Here is a 14,916-nt window from a genome sequence, read left to right as displayed (position 1 = left end):
CCCCTGAACACACACCGTGCTCGCTCTCTGTGTTCCGTGTTCCTTCATTAAGCCGCCGCGCTCCCATTAGAGCAGGGTGGCATGCGGAACACTCAGAGGTTTCTCTGGTGACCTCCCTGTCTTCTCCTAATGGGCTCTCGCACCACACTGAGGCTCATTTGAATCATAATAATACCAATAAGAGAAGACTCCGTTTATTGTGCGCCGCAATCCGCATCGCCTCCGCTGACATGCAGACGCGCTTCCTGGAGGAAAGTAATTATTTTTCTTCTACTCCGTGCTCCCTAAGTCCATTAATTAGCTTATCTGCGGCATAATTAGAGTCGCAGGGCTGGCATCTGAACCCGCAGTGATATGCGAGGCTGTTCTCTATTAGAAAGGGCAAAAAGGGGGTGAGCGCTTCAGAGAGGCCCGACCAATCACACCGCCCGTAAGTGGCTCTCGTGCTCTGATTGATGGCCCGGTTAACCAACCGTGGCAGGTGTGTTTGATCGACGTCCTGCTGACACAGGGGAGCGGTCACAGGGCAGGCAGAATACGGGGCCGACTGCTGGGTGAAGTAAGTGCTTACGCTGACTGAATACTGCAGCGCTTATTTGTAGAGCGTTGGGTGAAGTTCTGTTGTTCTGCTCTTTTTTTGTTCTGCTTTTTTGTTCTAAATTCAGGGGCTGCATCTCAATTGCAGCGTTCTACACACTATAACACTATATGGTATGTTTATGGTATATTGGCCGGATATTCTCTTTCAGGATTGTCTGGTAAGCAAAAAGCAGAATTTATGTTTCCATCAATTACAGCAAGCTGTCCAGGCTGTCTGAAGCAGCAAAGCAGCCACAGACCATCACACTACCACCACCATGTTTTACATTCAGTATGATGTTCTTTTTCTGAATTATGTGTAAGTTTTATTCAGGATGTAATGGGAAACACCTTCCAGAAAGTTTCACTTTTGTCATGTAATTCAAAGACTATTTACACAAAGTCCTGGGGGTCATTAAGTTGTTTTTTGTCAAATGTTTTTGTCTCTTTCTTATTATTGAATCATTAACTGACCTCAACTGATGCAAGTGAGACCTTAAGTTCTTTAAATGTGGTTCTGGGTTCTTTTGTGACCTCCTGGATGAGTTGTCCTTGCCCTTTTGGAGTGATTTCTGTCGGCCATTCACTCCAGAGAAGGTTCACTAGTGTTCCATGTTTGCTCAATTTGTGAACAATAGTTCTCACTGTGGTCTGCTGGAGTCTGAAAGCCCTAGAAAGGCTCTATTTAAGAGATTTCTTGATTCTATAGGTCTGGAAGGAATCAGAAAATTTAACTCAGCTTTCCAAAAAGTGTGAATAATCATTGGTTTGGATATTCTTTGCTCTTGATAAATGAAAACATCATTTAAAAAGTGCTTTTCATATTTACTCAGGTAATATTTTTCAGATATTAGAGTTTGTTTGACAAAGTATGACAAAAATGCAAAAACAAAATAAATCTGTAAGGGAGGAAATACTTTTTCATGCCACTGTATACCACATACTTCACACTCAAAAACTAGTTAGCACTAGAAATTGGTACGCAATTGGGATGCACCCTACAAGTCACGGAGTCACTCTGCGCTCCTGAGCTGCACATGAGCGGTGTTTTCCTGCACTCACACACACCTGCTCCAGCTCTCAGCTCGAGAGGTGGCTGATAATTAGCTAATGATGTGAGTGAGGTAGGCATGTGTCTGGTGTCAGTTAACCGAGTTACTGTGGTAACAGGAAAAATAATGCAATGAATTTATTCAATGCGTATCATTACCATATGAATCACCAATGTTACATTAATACAGTTTTGTCTCTCTGTTGACTGGATGTGCACATTTATTTTAAACAAGTTCAGCACTCAAGTTAAATGTGTGTATGTGCATACACACTACAAGATTATTATAATGGTTAGAATAAATACATTATTTATAAAAAAAAACACAAATATGCATTAAGAATATACACTGTGGGTCAAGGAATATAAAATCCCCACACAACCTCATGATCAATTTACATACTGCTATGCCAAGCATTGTGTCATGTCAGCATATAAATATATACTGTGATATATTGCGTGTCACTCTTGTACACTGCAAAAATGAAAATCGTAGCTAGTTAGTTAAATACTCTTAAATTTGGATTAAATATCAGAATTGCTTTATTTTATAAGAACTTATTTCTAGCTATTTTTTCTTTTTTTAAGTAATTTAATCTGCTGAAAGTGCTTTGTTATTGCTTTTTTTAAGTATTAATAAGCATTTCTTAACTAAAACCAAATGATCTGTTATTTATAATACAGTAATACACTTTTGGTAGTTTAAATCAATTAAAACATGTACAAGGAAGTTAGAAATTAGCTATTACTACTCATAATATTGCTTTAATAATCTTAAAACAAGAAATATTAGATATATACACTATATTTAAGAGTGTTTTACTTGCTAAGATACATTTTTGCAGATTCTATCTAAAAATAGCAACTTGCAGGAAAAGTAAAAACATCATTACTTTGGAATGGAAGTCTTTGCAAACCCAAGATGTTAATCCAATATGATTGAATAATCCATTAACCATTTCTATTGGTCTATTCAAATAAAACGAATAACATTTTGAACACCGTGTGAAGATCAATAGGCAGAAAAAAACAGAAAAAAGGGCCAAATGTAAAGAGGTACAATGTACAGCAGCTGGAATAGTACCTAGTACAAATACTTAAACTCTGTTATTTGCACATGTTAGGGCAATAAAGAGGCAGTAGAGGCCTGTTATTTTATCACTTAATAAAGATGAATAAAATCCCAGCTGGGACAGTAGACAGACCTGAGCACTCTGTCGGAGTTTGGGCTGCCTTTGGGCTGCTCGCTCATGGGCTGGGGCAGATGCTGCTTGTCGTGGCTCTTGGACAGCTTTTCAGCGGCGGCAATGGGACATCCGGACAAACTGAGAGCACAAAGAGACCCTGTAAAAATGCAGTTAACGTGCAGACAGGTTCAGCCTATATAAGTATGGATGAACGTGATGCGCTTTACCTGCGGTGTGTGTTGCGGTTGCTGTTGACGTGGCCCTGTCCCGTGCAGCCTGGTGTAGGGCACTTCAGAACATTCTCATGCATTGCGAGGACTGCACACACAACCAATCACACATAACCAATCACACACACACAAAAAAAACAGTCACACACACAGAAGACCAGAGAATCAGGAAATCAAAAGAGCAGTAACAAAAAGATGAATACTATTTAAAACAAGAAGGTTATTAAAAAACATTGTTTACATGCCATAGTGCAGGTAAATCTCTGTGCGCCGCCATCACTGTACTGATAATGACAGACAGATGTACATAGACTCTGCATAGCCAGCCTTCTGGCGTAGCAGCCGGCGCAAGAGGCAGGCTATGCAGAATCTATGTATATATGTCTGACATTATCAGTACAGTGATGGCGGCGCTCGGAGCTGAAGCTAGCGTTGAGAAATGTAAACAGGGGTATTTTAAAAAGCTTTTTGTGCACTTTTTTAGTTATAAATGCCTCGTTTCAAATGTCAGGGCTTTCTGGATTCAAGCAAGGAGGTATGGAGCTACTCTGAGCCTGGATAACGGTGTAAAAAACGATTTATCAGGGATAAATATGCCCTGATACGGCCATTGTTCAGATTGCTGTGCAAAAAGCACAAAATTACTGTATCTCAGGAAGCTGTGGAAGAGCAGTGGTGGGATACTTTTTAATATATTTTACTACACCACAAGTAAATTTTTCACCAGAGTTCTCCTTTAAGTGTATGTGTGGCTGTAAATGGACTAAGAAATAAATTAAGGGATACATTTTAGAGAAGTCGACATAGTTAAATGTTTTTTTTTCACAATGTGGACCTTTTAGAATGTTGAGTTTAAAATGGGTAGCTTAATATCATATACACTATATTGTGTGTTTATAGAATTTCTATTGGTCCATTCATGACCAGTTCTTGCCACAATGTAAAACTCTTTAGCCCTGTATTATGCCTCATAAAAACAGTCCAGCCCTAAAACCCTCCTTATAACCTATAATGGTGAGATTTTTATATACCATATATTACTATTTATGGTCTGTATGTGGAGTAAGTATTAAATTATGTATATAAAAAAATCAACACAGTTTACATACTATGTTAAATATGGATGTGTGTATGTATATAAGTGATGCTGACTCACTCTCGGGCGGGATCCTGTCTTTGTGAGGGCATCCCGACAAACTGCGGTGGTGAGGGTACAGTCCGGTCACGTGACCCGTGCCGTCACAGCCAGGGGTGGGGCATTTGATTTCTCTCTTCTCTGGTCTGGAACTCTCTGTTAAAAAAAAAATATATATATATGGATATGGCAATTTGACCTGTCAGTCAAATTGCCATATCCACTCATCCACATCTCAACAAACCATTTTCTAACATAATACAGACAACCTAGAACCAGAAAGTATGATCATCTAGAACCAGAAAGTTTGATCATATTACACCTATTCTTTCATCCCTACACTGGTTACCTGTTAAATTTCGTATAGATTATAAAATACTTCTCCTGACGTATAAATCCCTCAATGGTCTGGCCCCGCATTATCTACAGGAACTCCTTACTCCTTACAATCCGCCGCGTTCACTCCGCTCCCAAGACGCTGGCCTGTTATTAGTCCCGCGTATTAGGAAAAACTATGCAGGAGGAAGAGCTTTCTTTTATAAAGCTCCCCAATTTTGGAATAAACTCCCTATTAATATACGGGACTCAGACACACTCTCAATCTTTAAATCTAGACTCAAAACATTTCTATTTGCTCAAGCTTTTGAGTAATGTCTCATAACAATTTTCTTCCTCTTACAGCTTATCCAGCAAATATAAACCCTGTCCTAATCATCTGCTTTCTCTTTCTCTCCACATGTCCCGAGCTGCTGCTGCCAAGTGCCCATCCCACTCCAGCAGAGTCTATCTCTTTTACATGTATGGAGATGCCCTGTTCCTGATGTTCCCAGCCTGGCTCTCCACTGCCCGCTGTGTTGTTCTCCGGCTCTGCAACCCTGCACTGATTACCATTAACACACTCAGTATCTGTTTCTGTATTAGCCATAGCTCTATAGTTTGTGCCCATCACATTTTTATATTCATAAATTAGTACCTGTTATATTAGCCATAGTTCACATTAATCCTCTGTACTGTTTTGTTCTGTTATTTGTTTATTGTTTAATTGTTTGTACTGAGCGGGTCAACCCGAGTAGGATGGGTTCCTATGACTGAGTCTTGGTTCCTTCCAAGGTTTCTTCCTCTTAAAGGGAGTTTTTCCTTGCCACTGTGTCACCATAAAATTGGCATCTCTGTGGTGCTGCTCATAAGAGGCGTGGACCTGTTTTTCCTGTAAAGCGGCTTTGTGACAACCTTTGTTGTAAAAAGCGCTATAGAAATAAAATTAAAATTGAATTGAATATACAAAGGGATAAATGCTAATGCTAACCATCCCAATGCATCCAAACACCTAGTGAAGGCCGCACCTAACAGCTGCGGCGTGACCTTATCTGCAGCCGTCTGTAGCCATTACGTGCGGTGGATGCGCGGTGGGTTTAATGTGGGATTAGCATTGGTGAGGCGAGGTTCGTTTGCACTGCGGCTTATTGGACCTTACACTGAAAAATGGGCCTCATTAAACGCACTTTACCACTGGCAAGGTTTATCTACACATTATAGCAGGGAAAGGGAGGGGCTGGCATGTGTGTAAGTGTGTTCGTGTGTGCAAATGTAGGTGCGGAGACATTAAAGTGAAAGCCAAATAATTGAGCGCGAGGAGAAAAGGAGGCGGTTAGCGCGAGCGAGGGAGCGCGAGCAAAAGAAGGGATTTTACGCGAGGCTCCAGTGCCTCCTTAATTGAATGTTGAAATGTTAACGAGACATGCACCTTCTAATTAAAACTGGACAGAGCATGTGGAAGCCTGTTAAACGGGCAGAACGAGTGCAGAACCGACGGAGCGCCCTCAGCCACTGCAGCAGTGCGAGCGCCGGGCAAAGCGCCAGCGCACGACCGCAAACAAACCAATAAACGAACAAACAAACGCCAAACCAATCTAATTACACCCCCCTTTCCCCCTCTCGCTGCCTCTCTCTCTCTCGCGCTAAGTGCTTCCTCCAGTAATTATAGACTACAGCTCCAGTTTATCTATGGAAACAAATTCATTTGACCCATTTACTCTCTATTGCTATCCCATTAAAAGACTACGGAGCTACGCTGGCTTATCTGAGCGAAGATTACGTCTGTATTTCAACGTATTTATCCGGCGGTAATTGTGCGGAGGTGGGCGTTCGTGAGCCGTTGGAAACGTATAAATGAGCCGCATAGGGTTTAGTGCGTCTCGGTGCATCCTCTTTTGTCTCTGTCACGCAACAAAATTATTACTACAGTATATCTCCAAACTGGCAACTTTATAGGAGAAGGAAAAACGCTGGAAGCTTTTAAGTCTGTTCATCATCATCATTAGTCTGTCTGTAATCGTATTACTCAGTCCAGTCTCAGTCTCTTAACTGGAGTATTCTTAGATTTCTTAGTCTGCGCATGTGTGAAATAATGCAAATAACCAAGCAGCGTTTAACACAGGCAAGATGGCGTCAAAACACTTTCTAAATGCTGAAACTGGAAGTTTGACTTGATTTGAAACTAAAGCAAGTAAACAATCTTTAGCTTTTAGCTTAGTTTTAGACCAATTACCACCCACAATCAAACTAAAGAGTCAAAGTACCACCTAAAAGTCATCCACAGTATCATCATACAGTATCATCATACACTATTGGACATCCTGATATCAATGTGCAACCTATTAAATAAATAATATTGAAATGCATACTACTAATTCCAATATAAAAGCTGCAAAATTACTAATTTTGAAGTTTATAATATGTTATAGAAACATATAACATGTTAAGAAAATTATGTTTTTATCTGACAGTGACAATATGTCATTGTCTCCAATGAAACCAGGCAAATTCTTAAGACCCAGGGATTGTGGGTTGTATAATCTTCTGTTCTTTATTTATACAATAAAAACATTTTTTTCATTTTCTGAATTGAATAAAACATTGTTGTTTTAATCTATGAACTAAGAAATCAATATTTGGTGGAATAACCCTGTTTTTTCATGCATCTTGGCATGTTCTCCTCCACCAGTCTTACACACTGCTTTTGGATAACTTTATGCCACTCCTGGTGCAAAAATTCAAGCAGTTCAGCTTGGTTTGATGGCTTGTGATCATCCAACTTCCTCTTGATTATATTCCAGAGCTTTTTAAATTTGGTAAAATAAAAGAAACTCATAATTTCTAAGCAGTCTCTTATTTTTTCCAGTGCTGTATGTTCATATTTTATCTTGATGTGTTAAATTATTTTTCTGGGGGGGTTGCATGGAAAATGTGAAACTGCTGTGACATTTGCATCACGTCTTCTGAGTTCTGAGTTTATTGACTGGTTGCAAAGTGCATATAAACATATTACAGTAAAAACTCAGAAGATTATTATTATTATTATGGCAATATGTGTGACAGCTACAACATGCACATTGGGGCTACTGTTCCAGAAATAAATAGCTTGCATTTGTACAGCTAATACTCCTTTTTGCCACAAAAAAGACAGCATCTAGTTCTTCATTCGTGGTCAGTTTCTGATCGACTCATGCCTGGACAGTTTTGAGTGATGGACTACTCTACACCGAGCGGTGACCCTGACCTGTAAAAACTGCAGCAACACCGTTGTGCCTGATACACTCGCAACCATGCCACTCATGCAAGCATGCTGTGAGCACATCAGTGTCAATACGTGCAGTGTGTTCAGAAACTCAGCAATGGTGACAAAGGAAAGCTAAGAAATGGCAAATAGCAACTGAAAAAAAATCAAACAAATGTTCTTAAAAGGTTAATTCCTAAAGGCAGAAAAATGAAGCATAATATTAAAATGCGTTTAAGGTTTTTTACATCTACTAGGAAAACTTTGTGTGTGGCTCTTTAAAGAAAATCCACCAGTCTTACACACTGCTTTTGGATAACTTTATGCCACTCCTGGTGCAGATATTCAAGCAGTTAAGCTTGGTTTTATGGCTTGTGGTCATCCATCCTTCCTCTTGCTTATATTCCAGAGGTTTTCAATTTGGTAAAATCAAAGAAACACATTATTTTGAGTGGTCTCTTACTTTTCCGGAGCTGTATATGAAATGTCAGTATTTTCTTTTTTGTCTTTTACTTTAATAGCAGCATGCACTTAATTTCCTTGGATTTAAATGCAGCACCTTTAATGTGAAGCAGTTATTTTAGCAGTTCTACAGCCCCATTTGTTGAGTATCATCAACCTGCTAAACATGAGTGAGTCAGTGATTGAGTGAGTTATAGGTTGTCAGTGTAAACCAGATGTAAAGATGTCAAAGAAGTTTCCCAAATGTTTCTACCTTGCTGTAGTTCTGATCTTACCTTTTCCGTAGTAGCTCTTGCGCAGGTGCTCGATGTGTTTGATTGGCCGGTCATCTAGTGAGAAGTACCGATGGTGTTCAGGAATGTGTGGGAACTCTCGATGACCTTTGACCTGCTGGGCTTTAAGAGCGATGGCCTGCTCCAGCAGGCCCAGGTTGCCTCGCATCATGTCGTACATCTCGGACTCGTCCGCCACTGTCGAGCGCTGGGAAAGGCTGTCGTTGTCCTCCTCCTCTTCATCATCTCCGTCTTCATCATCCCTCTCCGAGCCCTCAGATCGCACCTCGATGACGAGGGGAGCTACCGAGGCATTGCTGGAGGTGTAGTTCTCTGCGGAGAGGGGTTTGTGGGTAATGTAGTCTTCTTTCTTGAGGAATCCCTGAGCTACTGTTGTGATTACAGAAGCATTGGGAAGGTCATTCCGTTTTGTGTTCTGTTCTTTTTCTTCGTCCTCCTCATCCTCCTCCTCCTCATCTTCGTAGTCTTCCTCGAACATTCTTCGTGCATTGTTTTGTGGATTCTCGCGATTCTCAGCTAGACGTGTGTTCATGTTCATCTCCTCTGTGAAGTACTGGTGGTCGGATTCTTCTTGTCTTCCTTTCCGGTCCACCTTTTCTTCCTCCTCTTCCTCTGTTTTCCCGTTCACCCTGATCGTCTCGGTTGGCCGAACTGTTGTTGTTTGGGCCTCCTCTTTCTCATCCTCCTCTTCTTCATTATTCACTCTCGTTGGGCTGTTTGATTGTGCCTCTACTGCAACAAGTAGTGGAGACGTGACGTGGTTATTATTATGGTTGCTGAGATGGAGTAGTGAGTTGGCCACTATGTGTTGGTAGGTGGAGATGTCATCTGCTCCTGTAGCTTTAGGTTTCTCAGTGCTGGACGCCTCAATGATCACACACTCTTCTGCAGAAGAGAGAAGAATGACAAAAAATTCCAATAATTTCAACAAATTATCACTTTTCTCTTTAAACATTAACACATCTGGCTCCAAACTTTCGTTTAAAATTGTTTTAAAAGCCTGTGTTAAATTTTAAATCATTTATTTTAAGCTTCTAAGCTCCTCAGGATATTACAAAATGTTCTAGGAATTCTGACATACTGAATTAATGAAAAGATTCATGGTTAATTTAAAGGTTCTTCACACTTGCACTTCTTTTTCGCAAACCTGGTTCTTTAGGGAACCAATGAGTAGTTTTTTTTCAGCTTCTCCTCCATGTTGCTTCCATGTCACAGACTGGACAAGGTGGAGTCATGTGACTACATTAGTATGCTTTTTAAGGAGACAGTACACAAACTAACACTCACAAATTGTACAACATTTAAGGGCTGTTATTATAGTAGGGAGTAGGGAAACAACCAAAACACTCATGACTACACAGAAAGAGTTACATTGATGCTGCCGCCACCATGCTTCATAGCTGTGGATGACTCCCATAAAACTTTGATTGATGAGGAACCTGGGACTCAGTTGTCATATGCAGGGTTCCTCCTACACAGCACCTCAATTTGTGTGGACGGCCTGTTTTAGGCAGATTTCCTAAGGATGGATTTAACTGAACTACAGGGGATTTTTCTCTGACTTACTCATAAATAACCTACCTGTTCTCTGAGTTATGTAATGACTTCTTCTGTATTAATTGTGTGTTTATAGCCAGGAATAATGTTTAATCAGTAACTGGACTCTTCAGTACTATAATCATAATACTATAATAATGTCTTCATACTATAATCACAAAGGTCATACCCTTAAAATGAGTTTAATATTTATGTAATCACTTATTTTACATTATATTTTCTATTTAATTGACATTACTTTGTCTAATCTTAATCTAACTTTTAATTTTACTTTAAAGGAGCAATCAGTACTAAATAAGAGAAAGTGTGTGAAATGGCTACAGGAGTCCAATTTCCAAACACTGTATAGACTTTTCTGCTCCACCCTTTCCTCCCAAGATGTGAAACTTGTGCAGGTTGCCAGATTGACAGACAATAGCAAGCATCAACTAGTCTTACTGTGTAGCTGATCACTGAATATATAGGTTTTAGTGTCCAAAATATCAGTCTTTACAATGCTAGTGGTGGTGGTGGTGGTGATAAATTACCTGAATATGATTAGCAACCATACTGAAGCTCAGTGATTATCTGTTCAGCAGAAAAATCGCCAGGTTACCCATTTCCATGGCTGCAGCACACTGTTTATATGCTGTGTTCTATAACCGGCAACCCTGAGTGTGGAAATGAAACCGGGGGAATGGTAGTGGGCAGATTCAGAGGCTAAATCCCACACAGATTTACCACATACCACATAGTTAAAAAAAAAAAAAAACTGCCCAAAGCTCTGCTGTTGAGAGCTGTAATTTGTAAATTATTGTCAAAAGGCCTAATTATATTGACCATGATTCTATTTCTAAAAGGGGAAAATATCCAAAAAGGTAAATATTGTTTATAGACACTTTATACATATAGTTTAAACACTTCAGCTCCGAAAGTATCGCTTTATAAAATGAGAAAAAAGTAAATTCCACAAGATTAAAAGTTTAAAAGATTTTTACAAGGCTGTTGCGTCTGAAACCCTTTTCCCTTTGCTTTACTCATCATGAAACATTACCACAATCTAAGGGTAGCTGACGTTTCAAATGGTTGAAAAAAAAAAAGTGAAGTTATGACAATGATGAAACTGAGCTGGGATGTGGGAAATATTTCAGTGAATTTTATCATCTCTTTATGAATTTTTCCCCCTTCTCCGGTTGGGCCATTCTCCCGTGTCTCTATGGCAACAGGCTGTTGTAGTCGCAGACATGTGGCAAGACTGCGCTCACCTTCATCGCCCTCATCTGCCTGTTTTGCGCCGTTGCTCTCGGCTTTCTGCTCCTCTTCCTCCTGATGTTCTCCGTCGCGGCACTGCTGCTGGGCTTCTCCCTCCTCTACCTCGTCTTCCTCCTTCACCTCCAGCTCTTCCTCCCCGCTCCCCTCACTCTCGGCGTTGAAGCACTCGTCCATCGCCAGCTTCAGGGGGTGGGACTTCCTCTTGGAGACAGGCTGCTGCTGCTCTGCCTCCTCTTCCTCTTCCTGCAGCCTCCTCTTCTTGGCCACTGGGCAGCTGAGCATACTGTGGGGAAAGGAGGGATAATACAGTATATAATAATAAAAAATAAATAAATAATCAGAACACTCTATATGCACAAAAGTTGGTGCCAACCCTTCTGTATGTAATGAATTGCAGACAAAGATGTGCAAATGTACACTCAGACCTTGTCTAGTCCCTGTAGAGAGGTACTGCCAATAGAATAGGACTCTCTGGAGCAGATAAACGTGAACCATTTGACATCATGACTCATCAATGCCAGGTTTGGGTAATTTGGGGTACAGTGGTACTAACACAATTGTTACTAGATGCTGCTTCAAAGTCTATGGAAAGCCTTCCTTGGATACTAAGACAATATTACCCACATTTCTTCACTTTTCTATCTACATTACTATATAATTATCATATATCGTTTTGTTTTATAAGCCCCCGAATAGAGCCTTGTGGGACTCCAAATTACAGTCAATAGTAAATAACGGAATCAATAATGGAAAAATAAAACGGTTCACTGTTTCTACTCTCCAGGAAGGACTTTTAACAAGATTTTGAATGTCATTGTTGTGAGAATTTGATTGCTTTTACCAACAATAACTTTCTTTAGCTCATCCCTGAAGAATTGGATAGAGAAACATAATTTTAGAGAACATAGTTCCACTGCTCCACAACTCAATTCTGGGCAATGTCTGCGTAGGTGTGGTCCCAATAGGTTCATGTTTCTCTGCTCCAAAGTTTCTTTTTCTATTGGCCTATTGACAATTGACTTCTCTACATGGACTACACAAGCTGTTTTATGCAACTTTCGCTTAACAGGTTTTGCATTGTGCACTCAAGGCACATTTCATTTTATGGATGTTTAAAGGAAATAAAGTTGCATGAGAGTTTCAGAATATAAAGCCAATAAAATACACTTAAATTAAAACCACCCAAACAGCACATGCAACACAATGAGAGCAAATGCAATAAGAACTGATGAAAAGGAAGGAAGCTGTGATGCTCTGCATGACCCGCGGAGGGCGCTGTACCAGCTAAATCCCATTATACATCACAGTCAATTGACTGGAACAATTAATTATACCTCAATCAAAGAGGAACAGAGAGCGAAAAAAGACGAGAGAGAGAAAGAGAATAGCGGCGGAGGACAAAATTCAATAAACCCCTCACCTAGAAAGCCTGGCTATTGAAAAAAGACACAGAGTGATCTATAAACACGGCGCATCTAAAATGGCCTCCTGAACAGATACACATGTAAATAAAGGCAACTGTAATATGTTTCCAATAAGCGGGAGACATCACTCAATGCCCTGCCTAAAGGCTTCACAGAGAGAAAAAGTGGGGAGGGGGAAAAGATGATGTGAGAGAGAGAGAGGGGGAGAGAGAGAGAGATGCAGAGGAAGCAAGAGATGAGGAAGAGAGCCAAAGGGAAACAAGGGCTAAAGGGGTTGAAGTGAGGAAGAGAGGAGGAGAGTGAGAGAGATACAGAGAGATATGACTCAGTGCCCTGTTTAAAGGCCACTGAGAAAGAGAAAATGTCCTTCCCCAAAACCTGTATGTGGTGATAGTACCTCATAGATAGATAAATAGATAGATAGATAGATAGATAGATAGATAGAAAGAGCGAGAGAGAGAGAGAGAGAGAGAGAGAGAGAGAGAGCAAGAGAGACAGAGACAGAGAGAGAGAGAAGAAGAAAGTGAAAAAGAGAGAGAAACTAAAAATCCTTCCCCAAAACCTGTATGTGGCGATAGTACCTCATAGATAGATAGATAGATAGATAGATAGATAGATAGATAGATAGATAGATAGATAGATAGATAGATAGAAACTAAATTTGGTGACCACTAAATGTGGTGATAGTAGCTCATAAAAGGAGAAAAAGGAGAGCAAGCGAGAGAAAGAGAGAGAGAGAGAGAGAGAGAGAGAGAGAGAAGAAGAAAGTGAAAAAGAGAGAGAAACTAAAATCCTTCCCCAAAACCTGTATGTGGTGATAGTACCTCAAAGGAAAGAGAGAGAGAACAACAAGAGAAAGAGAGAGAGAAAGAGAGAGAGAGAAGAAAAAAGTGAAAAAGAGAGAGAAACTAAAAATCCTCCTCCAAAACCTGTATGTGGTGATAGTACCTCAAAGGAAAGAGAGAGAGAGAAAGAGAAAGAGAGATACAGAGAGAAAAATTAAAATTTCCTCCCCCTTAAATTCATTCACATGTTGAAATCTGTAATCTAGCGTTGTCTGTGTGCAGAGAAAGTAGTTATATGCCTTATGTAGTTCACTATATAGGGAGTAAGTAAAGAGATATTTGGGATTCAGCCAGAAACATGCACGTGTTGTAATGTCTGTGTTTTCAAACATCTCCAATATTTTATTTCATTTTCAGCAACCAAATTGGCATTTTCCTGTAACAAAGAGCAGAGAAGGCCAATAGAGGGCTAGTTACTACAGAGTACTACTGTAAAAACTACAACTACAGAATACTATTAACTCTAGAGTACTACTGTATAAACTACAACTACAGAAGACTAAAGGGTTTCTAGTGCAGAATTATCCTGCCATACCTTCTGTGTCGAGCATTGCCACTGATATGGCCAGAACCATTGTATCCTGGCGTAGGACAGCTAAATGGGGTTAGAAGTAAATGAAATCAACTTCAGCCTCAAACTGAACTGTCCATGCTTCGCCCATAAATGCATACAACTATAATAACTTAGAATTTACAGAATATTGACAAAAATCCAGTTTGGGTCAAGGAGAAACAGTATTTTTTGTTAAAACACAAGTATTTTATTTTCAGTTCTGCTGTTTCGCTTAGTACCAATCACTGGTTAAAATATGACTAACAATGTTCATAATGTTCAAAATGTGCTATTGTGAAAATACGTCTCCTCTGGTGGAGATCTGTGCAAGTATAGTAGCCAAAACAGGCCAAAACCATCTAAATTTTGGTGCATTAGACAAACGCTACAAACTATTCAAGAGACTTTTATTATCAGATTTGATCTGATTTTTCTAGTGATTTAAAAAGTACAATAAGTAAAATTTAACAAGTGAAGTTCCTGGGCAGTGTTGCTATTAATATTAATGTTTTTGTAGAATTAATAAGGGGAAAAATAAACTATATTATTATTTGTACCATTACACCAAATTTGGTGTTTATAGCTTGAAAAATGTGACCTGTGAAGATCTTTGTGTGTGTGTGTGTGTGTGTGTTTTTTTTTTTTAAGTTTATAGACACAGTGTAGTGTTTCATTGTATTCTTATAGGGTGTTTTATTTTATAAATCTCCCTGTATAAATATAGTTACACTCTTTCGAAAGCAATATGTCAATATGATGGATGAATCAAAGATGAAACAGAGATGCACTAGTA

At 39.6% G+C, this 14,916-nt stretch overlaps 1 protein-coding gene across 8 annotated transcripts in view; it reads right to left on the bottom strand.

Annotated features, from left to right (window-relative positions):
• The window catches only part of myt1b (myelin transcription factor 1b), an 83,068-nt gene that overhangs the window by 32,529 nt on the left and 35,623 nt on the right, over positions 1–14,916 (bottom strand). For 6 of the 8 annotated variants that reach the window (XR_007441600.1, XM_015606214.3, XM_022677332.2 and 3 more), the window contains exons 5-10: positions 14,106–14,165; positions 11,295–11,584; positions 8,476–9,378; positions 4,204–4,338; positions 3,045–3,135; positions 2,836–2,955 (exon numbers count right to left, since the gene is read on the bottom strand). Coding sequence is in view for 7 of the 8 variants with exons in the window: in XM_015606214.3 (XP_015461700.3) it covers positions 2,836–2,955; positions 3,045–3,135; positions 4,204–4,338; positions 8,476–9,378; positions 11,295–11,584; positions 14,106–14,165 (1,599 nt within the window). In the remaining variant the exon portion in view is untranslated. The remainder of the gene's footprint in view (positions 1–2,835; positions 2,956–3,044; positions 3,136–4,203; positions 4,339–8,475; positions 9,379–11,294; positions 11,585–14,105; positions 14,166–14,916) is intronic. The other 2 variants (XM_007250769.3, XM_049486475.1) reach the window with 1 other exon arrangement.

Source organism: Astyanax mexicanus, chromosome 13, assembly GCF_023375975.1.
Source record: "Astyanax mexicanus isolate ESR-SI-001 chromosome 13, AstMex3_surface, whole genome shotgun sequence".
Classification (NCBI taxonomy): domain Eukaryota; kingdom Metazoa; phylum Chordata; class Actinopteri; order Characiformes; family Acestrorhamphidae; genus Astyanax; species Astyanax mexicanus.
Note: the sequence above shows the minus strand (reverse complement) of the source record. Positions and strands in the feature narration are given on the sequence as shown.